Source organism: Tupaia chinensis, unplaced genomic scaffold (assembly GCF_000334495.1).
Source record: "Tupaia chinensis unplaced genomic scaffold, TupChi_1.0 Scaffold000237_1, whole genome shotgun sequence".
In the NCBI taxonomy this organism is placed as follows: domain Eukaryota; kingdom Metazoa; phylum Chordata; class Mammalia; order Scandentia; family Tupaiidae; genus Tupaia; species Tupaia belangeri.
The window spans coordinates 2,020,176-2,042,748 of record NW_006159715.1 but is presented as its reverse complement, the minus strand read 5'-3'; the positions used below and the strand labels follow the sequence as shown (position 1 = coordinate 2,042,748).

The following is a 22,573-nucleotide window of genomic DNA, read 5'->3' as shown; positions in this document are numbered from 1 at the left end:
TCAGGCTTTTGACAGAGTTTACTTCCTTGTAGCTGTCATAGGTATTCTTTTTTTTTTGGGGGGGGAGGGTTTTTTTGCTATAGGTTGTGTGCATTCGCCAGCCAGACAGAGAGAGACAGACAGAAAGTGAGAAATCACCCCCCAGCGGGGATGGCCACACCACAATCCCTTCTCCTCCATTCTCCTCTCGGGATCTTGGGCACGCACGCACACGTGCCCGGCATGAGTTTTAAGCCACCGGGTCCAGGACTCAAACCGTGGTCGACCTCATGGGAGTCCAGCAACATAGCCATTACGCTAACTGCTGGTCCCATAGGTATTATTCTTGAAAACACAGAGATAATGACACTGGAGTTCAGGAGTTAAACAGGCAGAGCTGTTCTCTCCCACCTTTTATTGTTACAGATATATTAAAACTCTAGAAGAAAGGCTGATAAATCCCAAAGCCTGACACTTGCCTTTGAGTTTTGTCATCTGTAGTAGGAGAGGTTGGTAAGAATATCAGAGCCACCCCATTGTTGCTATCTTAGCAATGAGGTGTGGCCTGAGATAAAACAGGTATCTCTTTTTCTGGGTAGTAAGTTTTATACTTTGCTTTTATTTTATTTTACTATTCTTTTTCTTCCAAGAGGAGGGGAGAGAGACAGGTATCCCCCAATGGGATCCTCACTCTACATCTCCCCAGCCTTAGATAGCCAGGGTCTCTGGCATACGCACAGATAACTAGCATGCCCAGGGATTCCCTGGGGCATGAATCTGAGACCTTTCCGTGAGGGCCCAGCATTGCAGAATGTTGTGTTACTGCTGCAACACTCTCTATCCCGTTTTAATTTCTTTCTTTCTTTCTTTCTTTTTTTTTTTTTTTTTAGAGGATTTTGCCTTAGGGCACACGTGCTTGCTTGCTGGAGAGATAATGAGAGAGAGAGTGAGAGATCACTCCCTAGGGGAGATGGCCACACTGTGGTCCCTTCTCCATTTGAGTTCTCCTAGGATCTTGGGTACACACACATGCACACACATGCACCCAGTATGAGTTTCAAGCCACTGAGCCTGGACTCATACTGCAGTTGTCCATGTGGGAGTCCAGTGACTTAACACCATCTACTGGCCCCCCTATCCTCCCTTAATTTTATTTTTACATTTGAAGATTCTAGTTTTTACATTTTGAAGGTAACTACATTAAAGAGGATGGACATTTAAAATGATTTTCAACCTGAGAAGAAAATGGGGAAGATTAAAGAATTTTCTCCAGAAATGCAGAATTTTCCCCAGAAATGTAGAATCTCTTGAGTTTGTAAGCATTGGAGTGGGGGTGTAGATGCAGGCTACTTCTTTTTACTCATTAATGTGAAAGATGTATTAGGTTGTTGGAAAAATCATGATGTATTTTTCTATGTGAAAATGCATCATGACTTTCCCAATGACCCAGTAGTATTAGTGATTTTTATGACAGGTATGTGTTCTGAAGACGGTGTGTGGAATTCTCTGCTGGTCTTTTTTTTTTTTTTTTTTTTTTTTTTAGTCTAAGGGTACATGTGCTCGCAAGAGAGAGATGGAAAGATGGAAAGAGAGAAAGCATCTTCCAGTGAGATGTGGTCACAGTGCAATCCCTTCACCTCCATTTTATCCTGTTGGGATTTTGGACATGCATGCACATGAACCTGTAATGTTTCTCAAGCTGCCGGGGTTGGAATTCCAACCTCAGTCGGCCATGTGGGATCCAGGTCCTTTACCACTGGCTATGGGCTTGGCCATGATTTAAAAAAAAAAAATGATGTCAAAAAGGTATAGATGATCAGTTCTTAGGTTTCTGAATGTTGGCAAAATGCATTTACTTGAAGATTGTGTTAGGACAAGTGTGTGTTTGATTCAGAGCATCATTCCCAGCATTGGACATTTTGTTTTTAAACGTTTAGTAAATTGAATGTAAAAAATGGCATCTTGCTATCACAAATTCTTTGATTTTTTATGAAGACTTATGTGTCTTTGATCATTATTAAAGTTTCTAATACTGATTTTTTTTATTTTTAAAAGGGAGATTCTACTGTAGTTGGAACAAGTAGACTTCGTGACTTGTATGACAAATTTGAAGAAGAGTTAGGGAGCAGGCAAGAGAAGGCTAAGGCCGCTAGACCTCCGTGGGAACCTCCGAAAACGAAGCTGGACGAGGATTTAGGTGAGTCACAGAGATACCAGGCCAAACCCTGTGTTCTTGTATTACTGCTTCATCTTGTACTTGTGGGAAGTATCCTTGAGACTTCCAAAAGGAAATGTCTTCTTTTTATTTTCCTTAATTAACAGCAGAATATGCAGTAGAACTTCCTTTTTTACTTTATTTTTTTTCCTTAGTTACATTTATCAGAATATGTAAGAGATCTCTTTTGCAATGCATGTTATCAAGTCTGGGCCTTGTAGAGTTGTCTGGCTTGAGAATCCCAAAGGTCCATATTCCAGCGTCCCTGTGCGGGAGTCTGTGCCTCGTGACTCTGAGTATGGGCAGACAACCTTTCCTCAACCCCCTCTAATGCACTGTGCTCCTGGTTTGATGAGGAAACAGCAACTCTAGTCAGCTCTGTTTGAAAGATCCTCTCTTCACATAAGACACTCTCTATGCCCTTTATTTTTTTTAAGAATTAATTCATTATTATTTTTTTTTTTGGAAAGATTTTTGCTATAGGACACATGCACTCACAGGAGAGAGATACAGAAAGTGAGAAACCACTCCCTAGGGGAGATGGCCACATCATAGTCCCTTCTCCTCTATTCTCCTCTTGAGATATTGGGCACACATGCACACACACCCAGTGTGAGTTTTAAGCCACCCTGTCCAGGACTCGAACTGTGATTGACTACATGGGAGTCCAGCTACATAACCATTATGCCATCTGCTGGTCCCTAAAATGAGAGAGACAGAGAGAGAGAGAAAAGAGAAAGTGAGAAAGCAAAGCACTAGGTCCAGGCTCAAACTGGACTTGGCCCACGGCCATGTGGGAGTCCAGTGCCCCAACCACCATGCCATCTGCTGGCTTCCTCCATGAAGTTTTTTATGTGGTTTCATGGATACGTTCTGAGGTTTCATGTAGACGGTGAGACCTTTGGGGACAGAATCTGCTTTTTACCTGTTTCCTGAGCCCTGATGCCATGTATAGATGAGACCGTCGATATGCCCTTGTATTCTCTGGCTCTCATTCGCCCACTTTCTTAGGAATCACGTGTTGAAAGACAGTGTCCCCAGTGGGTAAAAGCACTGACTTGGGAGCCTGATGGCCTGGGGTCCACTCTGCCTTACCACTTACTGATATGTAATTTCGGGCAAGTGATTTACTCTCTGCCTGTTTTCCCATCAGGATGGCAGTAGCTTCTACCTCATGCAGTGTGCACAGACAACTCTGTGGATGTTGGATTTTTATTATTATGCTGCTAGTATGTTAATCTCTTACAGGATTAATTTAATTTCTAGGTCTTTTTTTAAAGATTGTGGTAAAATATACGTAACATGAAATTTACTGTCTTAACCCTTTTTAAATGCACAATTCAGTGATGTTAAATACATTCATATTATTTGCACAGGCCAGAAGCAGTCTTCAGAACTTTCTTTATCTTGCAAAACTGAAACTCTGTACCTTTTAAGCAGTACCTCCCAGTCCCTCTTCTCCCAGCCGCTGGCAGCTACCCGTCTGCTTTCTGTCTCTCTGAGTTTGACTGCTCGAGGTATCTCGTACAAGTGGAATCGTGCAGGGTTTGTCTTTTTGAGACCAGCTTATGTGGCGTAGCATAATTCCACATCTGTTTTATCTACTTTCAGGGATTAAAAATCTTCTATTGCTTCTATGAAAGAAAAAATTTTGAATCTTTTATTTATTTTTTTTTAAATTATAGGTTACGTGCTTGTGCTTCCTGTCTGTACACATGCACATGCACAAGAGAAGCATCTTCCATGGGTTCAGTTACACCGTGATCCCTTTCTTCCAGTTCTCTAGCCAGGCAGGATCCTGGGCATGCACACATGTCTGGCACGTTTTCAGGGTGACTAGACCAGGGGCTCCAACTGTCATCGACATACGGCTTTCTGCTCTGTAATCTGGTACACTACCAGCCACCCCACAGGGGCTGAGCCAAAGTCCTCACTCCTCACTCTTGCATTCACAGCCTTGTGTGGCGTTCATAGTGTGTCTGACCCCTTACCTTCCAGCATTTTCCCTGCCTGTGCTCCAGCCGGAGTTCACTCATGTTCTTACCTTCATGCCTTTGATTCTAGTTCTCCCTCTTCATTCCTTTCCTGTTCCCTCCTCTCCTCAGTCTTCTCCCCTCTTTCTCAATCTTAATCTATTCTGGTGAAATATATTAGTAATGTGGACCCAATCCCTGGGCCCTTCAATGAAATTGTCTCTGATCTTTCCACATCATGACAAATTTGCCCTTATTTGAATCACTATAGCCTTTTCAGTATGAAACCATATACCATTACGGGTTGACTCTCCCTTATCCAAAATGCTTGGGACCAGAAGTATTTGAGACCAGCAGTTAACGTAATGGCTATGTCACTGAACTCCCACGTAGTTGACCGTGGTTCGAGTCCCGGACCTGGTAGCATAAACTCATGCCAGGTGCGTGTGTGTGCGTGCCCAAGATCCCAAGAGGAGAATGGAGGAGAAGGGATTGCAGCAAGGCCATACCCTCTGGGGGGTGATTTCTCGCTTTCTATCTCTCTGTCTCTGTCTGTCTGGCGAGTGCACGCGCCCTATAGCAAAAACCTCTCCAAAAAAAAAAAAGAAGTACTTCAAATTTTTTTCAAATTTTGGAATATTTGCATACACATCATGTGATGTCTTGGGGATGGGACCCAATTCTAAACACGAAATCCATTTATGTTTCATATATACCTTATACACATAGCCCGAAGGTGAGGTAATATTTCCGTGTTGTACTGTTTTGACTGAGACCCATCACATGCCATCAGGTATGAAATTTATTTGTGTCATGTCATGCTCAGAAGTCTTGGATTTTGGATTTCCGATTTTTGGATTAAGGATGATTAACCTGTACTGTGTTTTTAAAATTTCATCTGGCATTGTTCATCTGGCATTGTTCATTAATTCTCATTTTCTCTGTAAAAACCTTTGTTTGCTTCCCCAAGTAGATTGTGGTTTAGCATTATGGGCTATAATATTTTTCATGGTATTATTTAGCAGTGTTGTGTAGAGAGTAATTGCTGGAGGGATAAACAACTGCCCTTAAGATCGCATTTGGAAGTCTCTACAAGGAACCATCTTGTTGGCCCAGCCTCTGTGGCACACTTGGTAGAGTGCCAAGCTGCAGTGCAGTAAGCCAAATGGTGACTGTGGCCTGGAATGCCCGGGGTATGCATGCAGATGTCCAAGATCTGATGAGCTAGAGGGTCGAGGAGGGGCACTGCAGCATGGCTGTACCCTGTGGAGGGTGCTTCTCTCTCTCTCTCCCTCTCTCTTTCATGTGCATGTGTACACGCTCTATTATAAATTAAGAAAAATATGTAAAAGATTAAAAACCAGGAAAGACAAAGAAATTTTGTTCATTTATTCAACTTCTACCTGTGTTTTCTCCCTAACCTCCATTAGAGAGTTCCAGTGAGTCCGAATGTGAGTCCGATGAAGACAGCACCTGTTCTAGCAGCTCAGATTCTGAAGTTTTTGACGTTATTGCAGAAATCAAACGCAAAAAGGCTCATCCTGACCGACTTCACGATGAACTTTGGTACAATGACCCAGGCCAGGTGTGTGTGTTTTTATAGCTCTTGCTATGAAGGTTGCAAACCTATACATCACATTTATGGCTCTGAGCTCAGAAGATGCATGTTGGCCAATATCAGAACTGAATTTTACTCCCAGGAATATGTGCCATTCTTCAGACCTTATTTCTGTTCACCTTCAGAGTTCAGCTCCAAAGCATAAGCACCAAAGCAGCTGTTCTTTGAATCATATTTGATGATGTTTGTAAATTCTGTGCTGGGGAGCAGGATAATGGTGCTGCCTCATTAAACTTGCAGCAGACAGAAGGAGATAAATGGCAGGATGAGGGAGAGAAATCTTGTAGGTCTCTTTAAAAGCAGCTTGCCTAGAAGATTTCTTGCTGCAAAATAGTAAATAAGTCCTATCAAACTTCATTTTTTGAGTTGTTAACAATCTCAAGTCCTTGTAAGTTCTCTTTGTTAAGCATGTTTGAGGCTAATAGTATCATGGCTGGACATAAAAGATTTGTGTCTTAAAGATACGTGTTACATACAAAAATAGTACCTTCAATGCATGTGAAGTTATTAAGCATAGTAAGATGTATACCTATATATGTTTTATCAATTAATTTAAAATTTATGTTTTGCAAATAGATTCATATCATTCTGTACTATTGAGTCGTTAGAGAAGTCATGATGTATTTTTGTGTGTTTCCTATGCAAACACAGAAAAAATGCATCATGACTTTTCGAACTACCCAGTAATTAGAATATTCTTTTGGTTCTTGTTAGATGGCACCAATCTACATTTTTACTTCCTTAGTACCATTACAGTTAGGCTGTCTGGTAAAAATATACCTTTTTGTGCCTTTGCTGTCTTGGATTTGAGCAGCATTTATTTGCAGAACTTACAATGCAGTGACTGAGCGCAAGAGGGTGTGTGCACTTGCCTCAGAGAGACAGAGAGACTAAAAGAGGGAGATACAGGGCATGGTCCCTGCGATTCCTTCTCCATTTCTCCATTTTATCATGATTTTAGGCATGCATGCACATGTGCCTTGTGTTTTTCAAGCCACTGGCGATTCACATAGCAATTAGCCATGTGAGATCCGACTCCCTTAATCAACCAGGCCATGGGGCTGGCCCAAACAGTGCTTTTTATTTATTTATTTATTTTAATCCCCACCAGGCACATGTGCTCATCAAAGAGAGAGGGAAAGGCAGAAAGCACCTCCTTGATGGGATATGGTCATTATCACAATCCTTTCTCCATTTTCTTGTCCTATCAGAATTTGGGGCATGTATACATGTGCACCTGGTGTGTTTTTTAAGCTTCTGGGACTGAGATTTGAACCATGGGACCAGCCATGTGGGATCCAGCTCACTTAATTGTAGGCTATGGGTCTGGCCCCAACCAGTACATTTTAAAACTTATTTTTGTACATTGATCATGTGTATTTTTTTTTAAAAGCAGCTTTATTTAATTATAATTTATATATGGTACAACACTTTCATTTATAACCCAGTGTTCTTTAGTGTGTTCCATAAAAGAAACCTTTCTATTGTATATGATCTTTTTCACTGACTGTCATTCTGTCTATCAGGAAGCTTCTACCTTGATTTCTGTGGATTTTGAGTCCTATCAGTGTTTGCCAGGACCTTCTCTGTGGTCTCATTATTCTGTTCACTGTATTTGTTTTTTTGTCCTTTGTACTGTCAGGCCTTATCAAAGGCTGCTCCTTGTAGTAGACCCTGGTAAAAGGCAAACATGGAGGCTGGCTCTCTGCTGCCCTAGATGTCAGTGAACATTAAGTGATTTTTTCCATGTTTTTCATCACAGCAAGTTACGACCAGCATCAAGAGTGTGTTGTGACCTTTGACAGAATTCTATTATATCTCTTATTTGCCAGCTGTTACTCTAGATGGTATCTTAATTTTTTTTTCTTTCGGTAGTAATATTATTTCTCTGCTGACCACCTGGAGCTTTAGGTTTCCCTGAAGGTTAAATAAGATTAGCTTTTTACTTTAATATTTCTTTTCAGGGTCTTATTGAAATATTTTTATTTATATTTATAAATCCCTAGAGCTTTAAAGAAACATGTGTAGACATATTTTTTAATTAATACAAAAAAAAAAGAGAAATAGAACTCTATTTCCTCGTCATCCCTGTCTTCAACTCTGGTCTTCGTTCAGATTTGGTTTTACTGTTTTTATTGCATAAACTCTTGAAACTGGCTTTTACAGCCATTCAGAGTTTACCTTAGTTCTGCTTCTTTGGTTTTCTTGCTCATGTAAGTGATCCATTCCATTTAGGTGGGCTCTCGGCCCCAGAGCTTTACCATAGGCTTTTTCTGCCTTCCCTTTTACTCTCATACATGCCGCTGCCTCACGTGGAATAATCATGTTCCTTTTCTGTCCTGGCCAGCCCTTCACTTTTCTTTTCTTTGAAATCTCCCCTAACCAAACACAGCAACCCCAGTGGTAGCTTCATTTAGAGTCATTTTCTTTCTTCTTCTTCTTTCTTTCTTTCTTTTTTTTTTTTTTTTTTTTTTTTTTTAAGATACTTTTGCTGTAGGGCGCATGCACTCACTGGAGAGACAGAAGACAGAGAGATAGAAAATGAGAAATCACCCTCCTAGGGGAAAGAGCCATGCTGCAGTCCCCTCTTCTACTATCCTGTTGGGGACCCTGGGCACGCACACACACTTGCCCAGCTTGAGTCCCAAACTGCCAGGTCTGGGACTCAAACCGTGATTGATCAACTATATGGGAGTCCAGCACCTAAACTACCATGCAACCTGCTGGCTCCTAGAGTGATTGTCTTTTAAAATTTTTTCTAAGCATATCACATATATGTTATTCTTCTATGTAGAATAAGTGTTCCTTGAGTACATGGACCATGTGCTATTCACTCCACCCCGCTGTGCTTAGCACTCACCCTTCTAACTAGAAGCCATTCAGGATTGTTCCTGAATTGAGTCTTGGAAGACAAATGAATTTGGGTTAAAAAACGATATATTCTAATCTGGCCAGTGTTGAAAGTTTTTCTGGTTCTTGTATGCATGTTCTTCTCTCTGCTTCAGAGATACATTTAAGTTTCTTTTTTCAAAAACATTTAATCTGGAGGTCACCTTCAGAGCATTCTGTGTATTCCTCCAGAATATAAAAAATGCTTTTTTGGTGAAAGAGTCATTTTTCCTGAACTAAGAAATAGGAACAAAATGTACTGAAAAGAGGTAGGAGAAGATGGGGGCAAACAGTGTGCTGACATTGATATTTTCTGCTCGGCTGCACAAATAACTCGGAATCCGGCGTTGTCATACAGTTTCCCTTTATCAGACAATATGGACAGTTTGCAGCTTTATTGGTTTTGGAACATCCGTTTAATCTTCTAACCGTGACAGCCTCTTCAGAGCTTCAGTACTCATGACATTAAAACCCACACAGCTTCTGAGGCATCATCGTGCATGGCGTGGATTTTCCCCCCAATAAAAGCGAATTACATTCTGTTTCTGACAGATGAATGACGGGCCACTCTGCAAATGCAGCGCAAAAGCGAGACGCACAGGAATTAGGCACAGCATTTATCCCGGAGAAGAGGTAACTGGTTTGGGTTATTACCTTTGTAAGTGCTGAGAATCCAGAAGCGGACAGATATCGTTGCTATTCTTTTCCACATAAATGAAATAATACCATTAAAATACTCTCTCCATATTCCTTAATAGTCTTCATCACTGATGATTGTGGGGGAAAAGTACTTGGGTTTGGGGGTGAAGTGGGCAGTGTTAGCCAGGAAACTTGAAAGTTTTGGAAGGTTCAGCACATAAAACAGACAAGGTATACTGGATATGTGTTTTAAGTATTCAAGAATTAGGGACCAGCAGTTGGTGTAATGTCTATGTCACTGGACTCCCATGTAGTCAACCATGGTTCAAGTCCTAGACCTGGTGAGTTAAACTCAAGCTGGGCACGTGTGCATGCGTGCCCAAGATCCTGCAAGGAGAATGGAGGAGAAGGGATTGTGGCGTGACCATCCCCCCTGGGGGTGATTTCTCGCTTTCTGTCTCTCTCTGTCTTTCTGGAGAGCACATGTGCCCTAATAGCAAAAACCTTAAAAAAAAAAAAAAAAAAAAAATTAAAGAATTGCACATATTACAATTTTTCTAATGTTTTCCTCATAAATGGTTATGAGTCGCCCTAGGAAGGATCTTACGAATGTGCTCTTTCCTCGTGTAGGTGAGGCAGCCATTTGCTACCTGCTTGTACCTTTTGCCTGTCGTGGCAGTGCTTTTCAGATTCACTGTCTTTGTTAGTCTGTTGTCCCCATTGAGTCATGTACCAACTGTGCACCCCCTGCTCCTGGTTTGTTAGGGATACTCTGTAATTTTTCCTCCTTATTCATGGAGGAGCATGTGTGGGTACTTGTGGAGTAGTGGAGAGAGAGAGAGAGAGAAGCACCTTTCAAAGGCCTGGTCACATCGCAATCCCCTTCCTCCGTTCCTCCAGCCTGTGGGGTCTTGGGCACACGCATGCTTGCCTGGTGTGTTTCAGGCTGACCAGGCTGGAGGTTCAAAGCATGGAAGGACACTTTTCAATTTGATTGAACGGATAAAACACTTGTACATCATAGCATCATATGTAACTACTCCCTTTCAATTATTTTCCTTCATTTTTTCCCATTTTTGTAAGCTATTTTTATTAATCCCAGGATTATCACTTGATTCATTGCATTGTGTTTAAAAATGATGTATGTAAATCCTGAATTTCTATTTAAGGCTATTTGAGACCGTAATAATAATTGCAGTGATGACTGTGAGACAGTGCCTGCTAGTTTGAAATGCATGGCTCACTTTTACCTCATTTGTCTTTGAAAGTCAGCAAGTATAGCAAGGATCTGAGGGACACGGTGGCATCTGTGAGCGTCCATACATGTGCCTCTGCTTGGGGACTCTGAGGTGTTGACTGGAGACCCGCACCTATGACAAGAAGAGAGCAGAGGGAAACAGAAATGAGCAGAGGGAGCAGTTCACCTGTGAGGAGGATCTGACCCGGCATGGCTTGGCAGAATTCTCTTCTGTTGCAAGAGAATGGTCTTCATACCCCCTCCTCCCGTCTTTAATGTGGGTGGCCCACAAAGGGCACGGGCTTGGGGAAGGGAGCTCCTTAACTGAGGCGGACCCTGAAGCAAGCAGCAGCTGCAGGCCGGGTGCTGACTACTTCTCACAGTTGGGCAGGAGCCTCCTTGAAGAGGTGCTGAGTGGTGGTGCTAGCTGAGGACCGACAGGCAGGAAAGGCAAACTCACATTCAGAGCTCACATTTATTCCCAGGAGAACAAGCTCTGGTCCTTTCAAGATGGGAGAGATCTATGCTGTCAACTTACTACCTAGTGGCAGCTCATTCTCCTCTGGGAGTGGCACCATTTTGGGGGCTCAGCATGGATTACCATGCTCAGTTGTGGCAGTTAGCTTAGTTAGCTTAGCTTTGCTAAATAGGATCTGTGCTTTTGACCTGATGTGAAGTTTCCATCTCTGCTACTGTAGCCACTTCATTCATGAGCCCTTGGTATCACTGTGAGGTGGTGCTGGCTGACACCACCTGCCTCAGTTGTTTTGTCTGGTTGGTGTGCCGGGGCTTCTCCACGGTGGCTGCTTTCCTATCAACTCTTGCATGTCATCAGCATGTTCTCTCTCATTTTGATTGAACGGATAAAACACTTGTACATCATAGCATCATATGTAACTACTCCCTTTCAATTATTTTCCTTCATTCCTCCACAAACCTTTACCCTCAAACCTTCTTGTCTCTGATCTTAGCCCTCAACAGTTGGCATGGCCTCCTGCTTCTACCTAAGAGTTGATATGTAGTCTGACTTCTGGCCACTTCTCTGCTTGCACATAGTGGGTAACCAGGTACATTGCTTGAAACTCAGCCCGCAGCGGGGAGATTTTTTTCCTCATCGCTGTCTTTGAGAGTCTTCCCTGAGTGAGCCTTCTAGTCCACCAGCTTGGAGAGCTTTGCTTGACCTACCCTCCAAGCTGGGGCCTCCCTTTGCTCGTCTGTCACCAGTGATGGGGTCTTTGTTGCTGACAGGGTGGGAAGTGATACAGTTTTTCTTGGATCATTCTTGGTACCAGTCAGCACATACTGAGTTCTCTGGAAGCAGATGCCAAGATGGAGTTTGGGTGCATTTTATTAGGCATCAGCTCCTGTAGAAGGAAAAGGATATAAGCAGGATTAGAGAGCAGTCACCCATCAGTCAGCCAGGGGGGCAATCTAGGGACTGAGAATTGACTGCCAAGTTGGGCTGAAACTGCTGGCCTTTAGTCCTGTGCCATGGTCGGTACCTGGGCACCTGTGTCAGGGGAGGGGCGCTGCAGCCCAGAGAGCTGAGAGAGCTGACAGCTGGGCCCTCTGTGTCCATGCCCACCACAGCTGCTCAGAGTGCTTCCTCTCGGGCAGTGAGGGGCAGATCCTGTGTCTAGCAGCGTGCACACTGGGATTCCACTGATGGCTTTCTTTTTGTTCGATTCCTGTTTTTCTTTTCTCACGTAAACTCCATGCATATTCTGTTCTACAACTTCTACTTCCTTCATCTCTGACCTTCTTTCTTACATTTCGACTCAGCACATTAAATCTATTTTTATTTCTGTTTTTACTCAGTATAATTATTCCTTTCTGTTTTTCATTTCCTATGAAACCTACTGCAATTATTTCTGAGATTAATTTCCCTATTTGTTTTAAATGTATTCATAAGTTTAGCCAGAGGTTCATTGTTATTTTACAAGTAATAGGAGGAAGAAAGATGCTCACTGGATTTTAGATCTAGAAAGATTTTTATGTCATGTTTTCAGAACTCCTCCATAGTATATTATAGGAGACTTATCAAAGCTGTGGGATCAATGATAGGGCTTAGTCATGGTGGCACAGGTGGTAGGGAGTGGCTGCATGAGGCTGGGGCCTCAAAGGAAGTCCGAGTTCAGATGCAAGACCCACCTGGGTCAATAGCATGCACCTGCAATCGTGGCTAACGGGTGTGCTGGGACATAGAAGTGCGTTGTCTAGACCCTATCAAAAATACCTTTCTCGGGAACCAGCAGTTAGCGTAATGGCTATGTTGCTGGACTCCAACGTAGTTGACCGGGGGTCATGTCCTGGACCTGGTGACTTAAAACTCACGCCGGGCACGTGTGCGTGTGTGCCCAAGATCCCGAGAGGAGAATGGAGGAGAAGGGATTGCGGCGTGACCATCCCCCTGGGGGGTGATTTCTCACTTTCTGTCTCTATGTCCCTCTCTGTCTGTCTGGTGAGCACACGCGCCCTATAGCGAAAACCTCCCCCCCCCCCAAAAAAATACCTTTCTCTCTCTTTCTCTCTCTCCTTCTCTTGTCTCCTTTCTCCTCACTCTCTTACTTTGCATTCTTCCCCCTCACTGTATTTTTTAAAAAAAGAGTTAATGATCACCACTTATTCACTCGGGTGTTCCCAGGGTCAGTGCACTGTGTCAGCAGTGTGATACTTCAATCCTGGGACTTTCCAGCAGGGAAGACCACTTCATCATAGATGGCAACTCTCATAAACTTTAAGACAAAGCTAAGCCTTATAAGGGTAGCTGAAGTTCCCTACCTGCTAATGACCCAGACGAAATATAGGTGTAAGGAAGGGAGAAGAATCCCCTGAATTCTGAAAATTGTCTTCAGTGAAGGACCCTCTCCCAGCTCATCTGGTCCTCTGACCTCCCCCTCCCTGATCTGTACTGCCGATGTCCCCTAAGAGTGCTGTCAGCCTAAAGCACTTGAGCATCAGATGGTATTGAAGACATACCTTTAACACAAATGAGACTAAAGGGGAGAAATAGTCTTTGGGGAAACCACTTAACCAGGAGCATCCAAAACTCCTAAAGGTGACAGTTGTCAACCACAATGGGCTTCCGGCAACCAATTAGGTCATGATCCCCATTACTCTGGAAGAATCTGGAGTTAGTGACTGGGGACCGGCTCTAGTCAGGAAGTGGCATGGCCTCATTCTAAGGAATGATCCCTAGTAGTCAGCAGGTTTTTTTCTGTTTTTTTTTTTTTTTTTGTCTGGTTCCTGCCTTCTCCATGCACCTTGTGACTTTGTTGTGGAAATGGAAATGGCCACCAGGCAAAACCTTCCATCATTATTGGGGAAAAAGGCCTCGGCCTCGCAGTAAGGGGGGAGCAGCTCCCGGGAGGAAGACGGTGTGGATGCCTGCCTGAGTGGAGGGGATGCCCATGGCTTGGAGAGCCAACCACTGACTGGTATGCCTCTAACCCCTCCTGAGAGAGGAGTGCCTTCCCTAATAGAGTCCTGATACCAGGCTGCCACAGATCAGGAAGGCTAAGGTAGAGCTTTACTGGGGAATTGCCTCTGTTGTCTGCTATGGGGTGTTCTAAGCGTTTTCCTTGATAGATTCCTGGTCTAATGCTACTGTGAAGTCCACCAGATTACTAAAGGGTGCATTGGTCCTGTTGTTCCTTTTTTTTTTGTCTGGTTCCTGCCTTCTCCATGCACCTTGTGACTTTGTTGTGGAAATGGAAATGGCCACCAGGCAAAACCTTCCATCATTATTGGGGAAAAAGGCCTCGGCCTCGCAGTAAGGGGGGAGCAGCTCCCGGGAGGAAGACGGTGTGGATGCCTGCCTGAGTGGAGGGGATGCCCATGGCTTGGAGAGCCAACCACTGACTGGTATGCCTCTAACCCCTCCTGAGAGAGGAGTGCCTTCCCTAATAGAGTCCTGATACCAGGCTGCCACAGATCAGGAAGGCTAAGGTAGAGCTTTACTGGGGAATTGCCTCTGTTGTCTGCTATGGGGTGTTCTAAGCGTTTTCCTTGATAGATTCCTGGTCTAATGCTACTGTGAAGTCCACCAGATTACTAAAGGGTGCATTGGTCCTGTTGTTCCTTGTACTTCTGATGAGACAGCACAGCTCTCAGGGCACGTCCTGTACCTGTAATGCCTGCTGGGTGCTGCAACATGCCCAAATCCTATGAGCACACCTCATTGGCATCTCTCTGTCTGGAGGACCCAGAGTCCTGTGCGCTAGGGAAGGCCAGCCTCAAATGTGCTAATTACTGTTGGCCATACTGTGTGGCAAAGGAAGCAGCTGCCACCTCCACACCTAGCTTCCTTGAGGAGGTAGTCCAGCCACCACAAATATCCATGAAGAGATACACCCCTAATTTGGATGGAAAGTCAGAGTCTGCTTGAATACCTGAGGCAGAGACCCTATGAGAAGGGCACTGCTGACTCCACTGTCTGTACTGAGAAGATGTGGTGTGCAATGATGGATCACTAAATGAAGCACCTGATCTCCGAAGATAGTAAAATCAGTTCATTACTTAAAGACCTTGGCCAGCTTATCTAAGAAGACAACCAGATGGGGCCTGGATGCAGAGTGGGCAGACATAGGATATTCCTATACTCAGTTCCCATGGTTCTTCTTGGCCTGGTGAGTAGCACCCCTGGCATGACCTCCTCCTATCAAGCTTTGAAGGTGGCTGACGTGCAGTTGAGGAAAGAAGAGAGCTACTAAGCATTTACGTGTTCCAGAGGGTTTATCAGCTGTCACCCCCAGTGGACGGAACGCTTGGGAGAGAGTCTCGGTCAGGCTACCGTAGGCCCAGGTGCTACACTGGTATCTTCAAGGAGAACCCAACTACTGGTCACAGCTACTCACTCTCCTGGTTCTGATGGTTGCAGCCTTCAAAATTAATCATGCCCTGAGGCTCTGACCACCCTGGAAAATGCATAGGCACAGCCATTCTAAGAAGTGTTCGCAGCAGTAACACCCTCTTTCCCCCACCTGGGTGTACCTCTCCCCTGGGCTTCTCTAATTCCATTGCCCACAGGAAGAGACCCAGTCCATTCTCTACTGCAGCTACATCAAAGGGGATCCCCAAACTAGTCATCTCTGGCAAGCCTCATGAGTTCCTCCTGAGCCTCCTTGACACTGCTGTGGCCCCTCATGCACCCACCTGGAAGAAGAACATCACCAAGGCTTTGCCAATGACGGACCCCTGTGGGCTCTTCCATTGCCACCCATTCATAAGCTGATATATTTTGAGAGTCCTAGAACCCACAGAGTTGTATGTCCTTAGTGGACACTGATCACAGGCCATTCTGATGCCTGCTTCACCAGCACATGAGGAAAGGGCTGAGAACTGGTGACCAGCCAGCCCTTTTTATTTATCTAGTTGATGGTAAGGCAGGTACTCATCCTTTCTACCAGTCTGTGAAAGAATGCACATAAAACTTGTTTGCTCAGATATGAATCTAGAATATACAGGCTATTTTGAAACTAAAATCTTTTGTTACTTTACATGTAAACTCATTTTTATTTCTTCCCCTCAGAACATCAAGCCTTGTCGTCCGATGACCAACAATGCTGGCAGACTTTTCCACTATCGGATTACGGTTTCCCCCCCTACAAACTTTTTAGTAAGTTCATAACAAATCAGATTTCATGTAATTTAAAGTGTAAACAGATTAAAGTGTGAAGTATTTTATCTATATGTTGATAAAATTGGTCTTTTTTTTTTTTTTGCCGTAGGGCATGTGCACTCATGGTGGGGGAGGGGGGGAATGAGAAATCAACCCCCAAGAAGGAATGGCTACTCTGCAATCCCTTCTCCATTCTCCTCTTGGAATTTGGGCACGCACACACATGCGCCTGGTGTGATTTTTCAGGCTGCCAGGTTTGGAACTTGAACCAGTCGACTATGTCAGAGTCCAGTGCCCTAACCACCATGCCATCTGCTGGCTCCCAGCCTTTATCTTAATGATGCTTTTTCCAGTTTCCTCTCACTATCTTACTTTACCTTTGTTAAAATTTATATTGTTGGGGGAACCAGCAGTTAGCGTAATGGCTATGTCGCTGGACTCCCACGTAGTTTACCGCGGTTCGTGTCCCGGACCCGGTGGCTTAAAACTCACGCTGGGCGCGTGTGCGTGCGTGCCCAAGATCCCGAGAGGAGAATGGAGGAGAAGGGATTGCGGCGTGACCATCCCCCCTGGGGGATGATTTCTCGCTTTCTGTCTCTATGTCTCTCTCTGTCTGTCTGGCGAGCTCACGCGCCCTACAGTGAAAATCTCTCCAAAAAAAAAAAAAATTTATATTGTTGGTACTGCATAATAGTCAAATTTATAATAGCCACTGAATTAGGAAACTTCACTAGAAATGTGGAGTGGGGAGAATGTGTAGAATACTTCTCTGTTTTTAAAAATCAGCAAACAGCTTATTTATTATCTACTGGCCCCAAAGAAGAAAATCTAGTATTTATGACGGTAAAAATGACACCTAGTATTTGTTGAGCATGCACTGTGTTCCAGGTACTATTCTAAGTGTTTCATATATACATATTATATTACACATTTTGCTATAGGTTTTTGCATGCGCTCACCAGAAAGACAAACAAAAAGCGAGAAATGAGAAATCACCCCCTGGGGGCATGGCCATGCTGCAGTCCCTTCTCCTCCATTCTCCTTTTGAGATCTTGGGCACACATGCACACACGCCCTGGTGAGTTTAAGCCACCGGGTCCAGAACTTGAACTGCGGTCAACTACATGGGAGTCCAGTGACATAGCCATTACGCCAACTGCTGTTACCTATTTTTTATATTTTTTTGCCACAAGGCATGTGTGTTCACCAGAGAGAGAGAGAGACAGAGGAAAAGTGAGAAATTGCTCCCCCCAGAGCAGATGGCCACACTGCAATCCTGTCTCCTCCATTCTCTTCTTGGCATTTTGTGTATGAATGCACATGTACCTGGTGTTTTTTGAGCTTCCTAGTCCAGTACTGAGACCTAGAGTGGGATGCAGTACCTTAACTACCACACCCCCTGCTGGCCCATCATTCTAAGTGTTTTTAATCTGTATTAATTTATTTAATTTTCACATCAAGCCTATGACATAAATATTATCTCCATCCATTATACTAATGGAGTAGTGGTCCACTTTTCAGAGATGAGGTTAAGTAACTTGCTCAGGATTACTCAGTAACTAAGAGGCAGTGTGGTTATTTAAACCCAGGGAGTCAGTGCCAGTGTATCTGACTATATGCTATTCTTCTAGGCTGTGTTACCTTTTACAGGGTAAGATTTAAATTCTGAGTCTCGTGTCCTCAAGTGATTTCAATTTCAAAATTAGATTACTCACAATTAAATATTTTAACAACTTTATTGATATAACGCATACCACCCATACTATAAAATTCGTAACATAAAATTTACCCACTTCAAGTAAATAATTCATGATTCTTAGTCTCTTTACTGAGTTGTAAAATCATCATCATAGTCTAACTTTAAACATTTTCCTCATCCCAAAAGAAACTCTGTATTCATTAGCAGTCAGTTTTTTCCCATTCCTCAGCCTTGAGCAACTATGAAGATGTTGGTACTTTCTCTATGGAATTGCCGTTTAAGAAATTTAATAGGAGTGGGATCATTCACTGTGTCGTCTTTTGGGTCTGACTTCTTTCACTAAGCATAATTTTTTCAAGATACGCCCATGTTGTAGCATGCATCAGTAATTCATTTCTTTTTGTGGCCAGATACCGTTCTATCATATGAGTACTGCATGTTTTATTTATCCATTCGTCCATCATGGACAATGGGTTGCCTCTACTTTTTGGCTATTATAAATAATGCTGTGTGAACATCTGTGTCCAGGTGTTTGTGTTGATGTGTTTTCATTGCTTTTAGGGGTATACCTAGGACTGTATCACTAGATCACTTAACTCCATTTTTAATATATTGAGGAACTGCTATTTCCCAAGGTTGCTATACCATTATTAATCTTTATCAGCAGTTCTTTTTACTATATTTAATTTAGACCAACTTTTTAAAGTTACTTAAATAGAAATAGTAGTATTGGTAAAGCAAATAATGTGTACGGATACTTTTTAGTCCTGCTGCCCCAGTTTCTTCTTATATGTATAATGTTTAAAAGAATATTCAATGCCTATGTAAGAAATGTGTCATTGGGGCCAGTAGGTGGTATAGTGGTTACAGTGCTGAGCTCCCCAATGACCAACTGCAGTTTGAGTCTCAGACGCTGCAACTAGAAACTCATGCCAGGAGCGTGTGTGTGCATGCCCAAAATCAAGAGAGGAGAATGGAGGAGAAGGGACTGTGGCATGGCTGTCCCCACTGAGGTGGGGGGGGTTTCTCACTTTCTCTCTCTGTCTCTCTCTGTCTCTCCAGTGACTGCACATGCCCTATAAAGAAAAGAATCTCTCTTAAAAAAAAGAAATGTATCATTTAGGTTACCAATCTTGATAATTACCTTCATATTTAACCTTTAAGATTAAAAATGGTGGGCTATAGAAGTGGCATAAGGAAGAGAGAATGTTTAGATTGACAGTTATGTTTATAATTACAAATTCAATTTTCAGGTAATTAAAATCTTTGACATTGTGTGGGAGTTGATTTGCTGCAGTGTTTGGTGGGTTGGCTTCTCTTTGGAGAGGCTGGGAACAGCTATGAAGGGTTAAACGTCAGGCACTCTGAGGCCTTCTAGAACCTTCTGGGCTGTTGCTAGTCTTGACCACCAGTGTGACTTTTTTTGTACTTTGCATTTGGATAAGCTGTGTTATTTTATTCCTTTTGGGACTGTTGGATCATAGATATTATTCAGTAAGAACAGAACTGGTGGTATTATGGGATTAATAAAGCAAGTTTCTTGAAAATGAAGCCACATATATTCATATATGGCCTTTTATTTTCTCTTTATGGTACGCATAATAAATACCACTGATTGCCTCAGTGTGTAAAGAATATACTTAATATCAGAAGCAGAGAATTCCACCTAAAATTAAACTTTTACTTAAAGTTCTCCCCCTTGTGATTGGGAAAAGGCTGACAGCCCATGAAGTTCCTATGTTTCTCCTGTTGGTTATGTTGTGTCCCGATATTGGCTTGTCAGAAAAGTCACGATGCATGTCTTTGCATAGAAAAACAGATAACTATGTCATGACTTTCTGATGACCCAGTAGGTTCCTGCACATGCAAAGTGTATCATTTATTTAATTTGTATTTTGTATTTCTGTTTGTTTGTAGACTGACAGGCCAACCGTTATAGAATATGATGATCATGAGTATATCTTCGAAGGATTTTCTATGTTTGCACATGCCCCCCTGACCAATGTAAGTATGTGCCAATTGGCTGACGTACTTGTTGCTCGTACCATCTTCCTTCTTTGCACTCCCTTCATCCTTTCTGGATTTCCCTTCATCTGTCTCCCTAACTTCCCTGCATAAGCCACAGGAAGTCTGCAGCAGTGTATCAGGTGGGAGGGAGTATGACATCTTTGTTAATGAATCACAGGTTTGGTCCACATTAAATGGTGTAAATAAACGTGTCAGAATAACATTTTGAAAGTGTGAAAGATTTAAAAGGAGGATAAACTGTGGAGTAATGCGTCGAAGCTATTTTGAGTGGATTGTCCTTCAAAAGAAAGTTGGAAAGTTTTAAGGAGAAGCTATTAGTCTCTGAGCAATAGAAAGAGAAATAGAGCTTATCTAGGACATCTGCCACCTGAATTAATTTCATGCAGTTTTCTGCTTTCGAATCCCAAGAATATGTCTTCTTTAAGAGACCATCTGACATAGAGGTTCATGGTATTTTTAATAGCTATTAAGGCCACTTTGTTAATAATTGTTCAAATGGAAGTTCTCTATCTGTGAGTCAAAATCTTTTCATCTCAAAGCTAGCAATCTTAGGGATTGTCTTTAAGTTATCCATATTCCAGCTTGACATTGAGTGCATTTGCTGCTAGCAGCACAGGAAAGATACATAGCAGTATCCTTTACCCAGTCCGGATGCTGTTGTGAACATACTGAATTATAGCTGTGGTGTATCCACATCAAAATGGAATGTTCTTTAATCCTTTCTGGTTTGGTTCCATGAAATTACATCTGGACTTTGCAAAGTTATTTTAGTAATGTTTACTTTGAACATGAAATCCTGTTCCATTGGCTAGTGAAGTTAAGATACAAATCTCTGCCTCACTTTGGCTCTGTCGTTCTTTTTTCTTCATAAGTAGATAAGGTTCTGTGGTAGCGATACTAATTTAAAACAAATTGTTCTCCTAATGAGATTGCCGTATTCCACAGTATATTTTATCTCAGAGAATTTTGAGAAAATGATTACATTGTAAATGTAAAAATAAAAATTGATAATGTATAGTACATCTATCTCCAGGGTGGACCATCTGTTCACTAATATAGAAGAGGAAGAAACATTGTGCCATTTGTAAATAATCTTTGAGTTGGCACTAGGTGATTTTTGAATTTTGAGAGTTCCTTTTCCTTTTTTTTTTTTTTTTTCAGTGTGTTAGGTACTCAAACCTTGTGTTACATCACATCTGACAGTGTCAGAAAAACATTTTGTAAAGGCCTTTAGAAATCATGCAGTCTAAGCACCTCATCCCTCGCTGCCTTATGAGTCTTTCTTCCACCTCCAGAGGGCTTACAAATACATGTAATTTAGTTATGGTGAAATAGTCACAATGATCCATCATCTCATCTCTTAAATCCCTAGAGGTAATAATAGATCACATGTTGACTTTCCGAATCACCGTAATCAAAGAAATTGATTAAGTGGCCTCAGGGAGACTAGGGTTTAAATGTTAGTGAATTCCGCTTACTAGCTGACTTGGCATCTTAATGTTTATAAGCCTTGGTTTTCTCATCTGTAAGATAGGGGGTCTTAGTTGTAGCCTTCATATCAACTTCTGTGAAAAAGAGATGATACAGGAAAAGTGTTTCTCATAATTTTTGGCAAATAATGAATATTGCTACCTCTTGTTTTAGAAAAGATGTCAGGCATGTTTTTGAATCTTTCTTATAATTCTATTTTTTTTTTTTCTTTTGACCTTGGGCAAGTGATTCTTTGAACTTCAGTAATGATAGCTGTGCTTGTGATATTAATGAGAATCAGAATTTTTTTTTCCCCCCAAATAGACTTTTAAGAGCAGTTTGAGGTTCACAGTGAAAGTGAGTGGAAGACAGTTTTGTTTTGTTTTTGTTTTTTTTTTAAGTTAACCTTGTCTCCCAGGACAAGGTTTAGCATTAAAGAGCCTCTAATGCTAAATTCATCACAGTTGTTAAAAAACAAAAGCTAGGACTGAAAAATTCCTGTCTTTAGCATATACTTTATGTAAGTATTCAAGTTCTTAAAACGTGAGAGCTTTGCTCTGTAATGAGGAACCCCATCATTTATATTATAGATGATGATAAAATAAATTGAGTTTTAAGCTGTGTGTTGTACAGTTCAGAGGAATTAGATCCATCAAAGGCCTCTTGAATTTGAGATAGCCTCCTCCCAGAAGGAATTTTTAAATCGCTTTGTTGATCTATTTTCTCGCTGTAGAGAGAACATCAGTAAGAAGGGCATGCAAATGATGGTAACGATAGAAACTTGACTGAGTCTATTCCAGCAAGTTCTCTTAAGGTCTTCTTTAATTTATGTAGATTGAAAGCCTCTTGGCTAAGTATAGAGCATTCCAGAAGAATTTTATCCTTTCATGTGGTACATTTGCCATTACTTAAAATATCGGATATTATAAAGGGCTTTGACAAAATAACTGTGAAGTTATAAGGTCATATGTCTAAGATGCGCAGTATCTTCTCCCATTCTCTAAAGTACAGGAAAGCCCCTTGGTCATTTTCCTCTTACCTTAGTTGGCTTTCTGATTCCTGTGGCTTCTCTGATCCCTATATTTGGTCATTCAGTGCCTGGAAATTGTTGAGTTAGAATGGAATTAGTTAGGGAGGTTTTTTGTTTGTTTTGTGATTCTTTGTGATTTTATTTATTTATTTTTCCTTTTGGATGAAGTTAGGGTC

General features: G+C 42.2%; 1 protein-coding gene across 1 annotated transcript in view; it reads left to right on the top strand.

Moving 5' to 3' along the window:
- Positions 1-22,573, top strand: part of DROSHA (drosha ribonuclease III) — a 151,023-nt gene that overhangs the window by 21,593 nt on the left and 106,857 nt on the right. Inside the window, exons 7-11 of the mRNA XM_006148497.3 lie at positions 2,035-2,176; positions 5,598-5,752; positions 9,227-9,307; positions 16,081-16,167; positions 19,787-19,873. Coding sequence (XP_006148559.1) covers positions 2,035-2,176; positions 5,598-5,752; positions 9,227-9,307; positions 16,081-16,167; positions 19,787-19,873 — 552 coding nt within the window. The remainder of the gene's footprint in view (positions 1-2,034; positions 2,177-5,597; positions 5,753-9,226; positions 9,308-16,080; positions 16,168-19,786; positions 19,874-22,573) is intronic.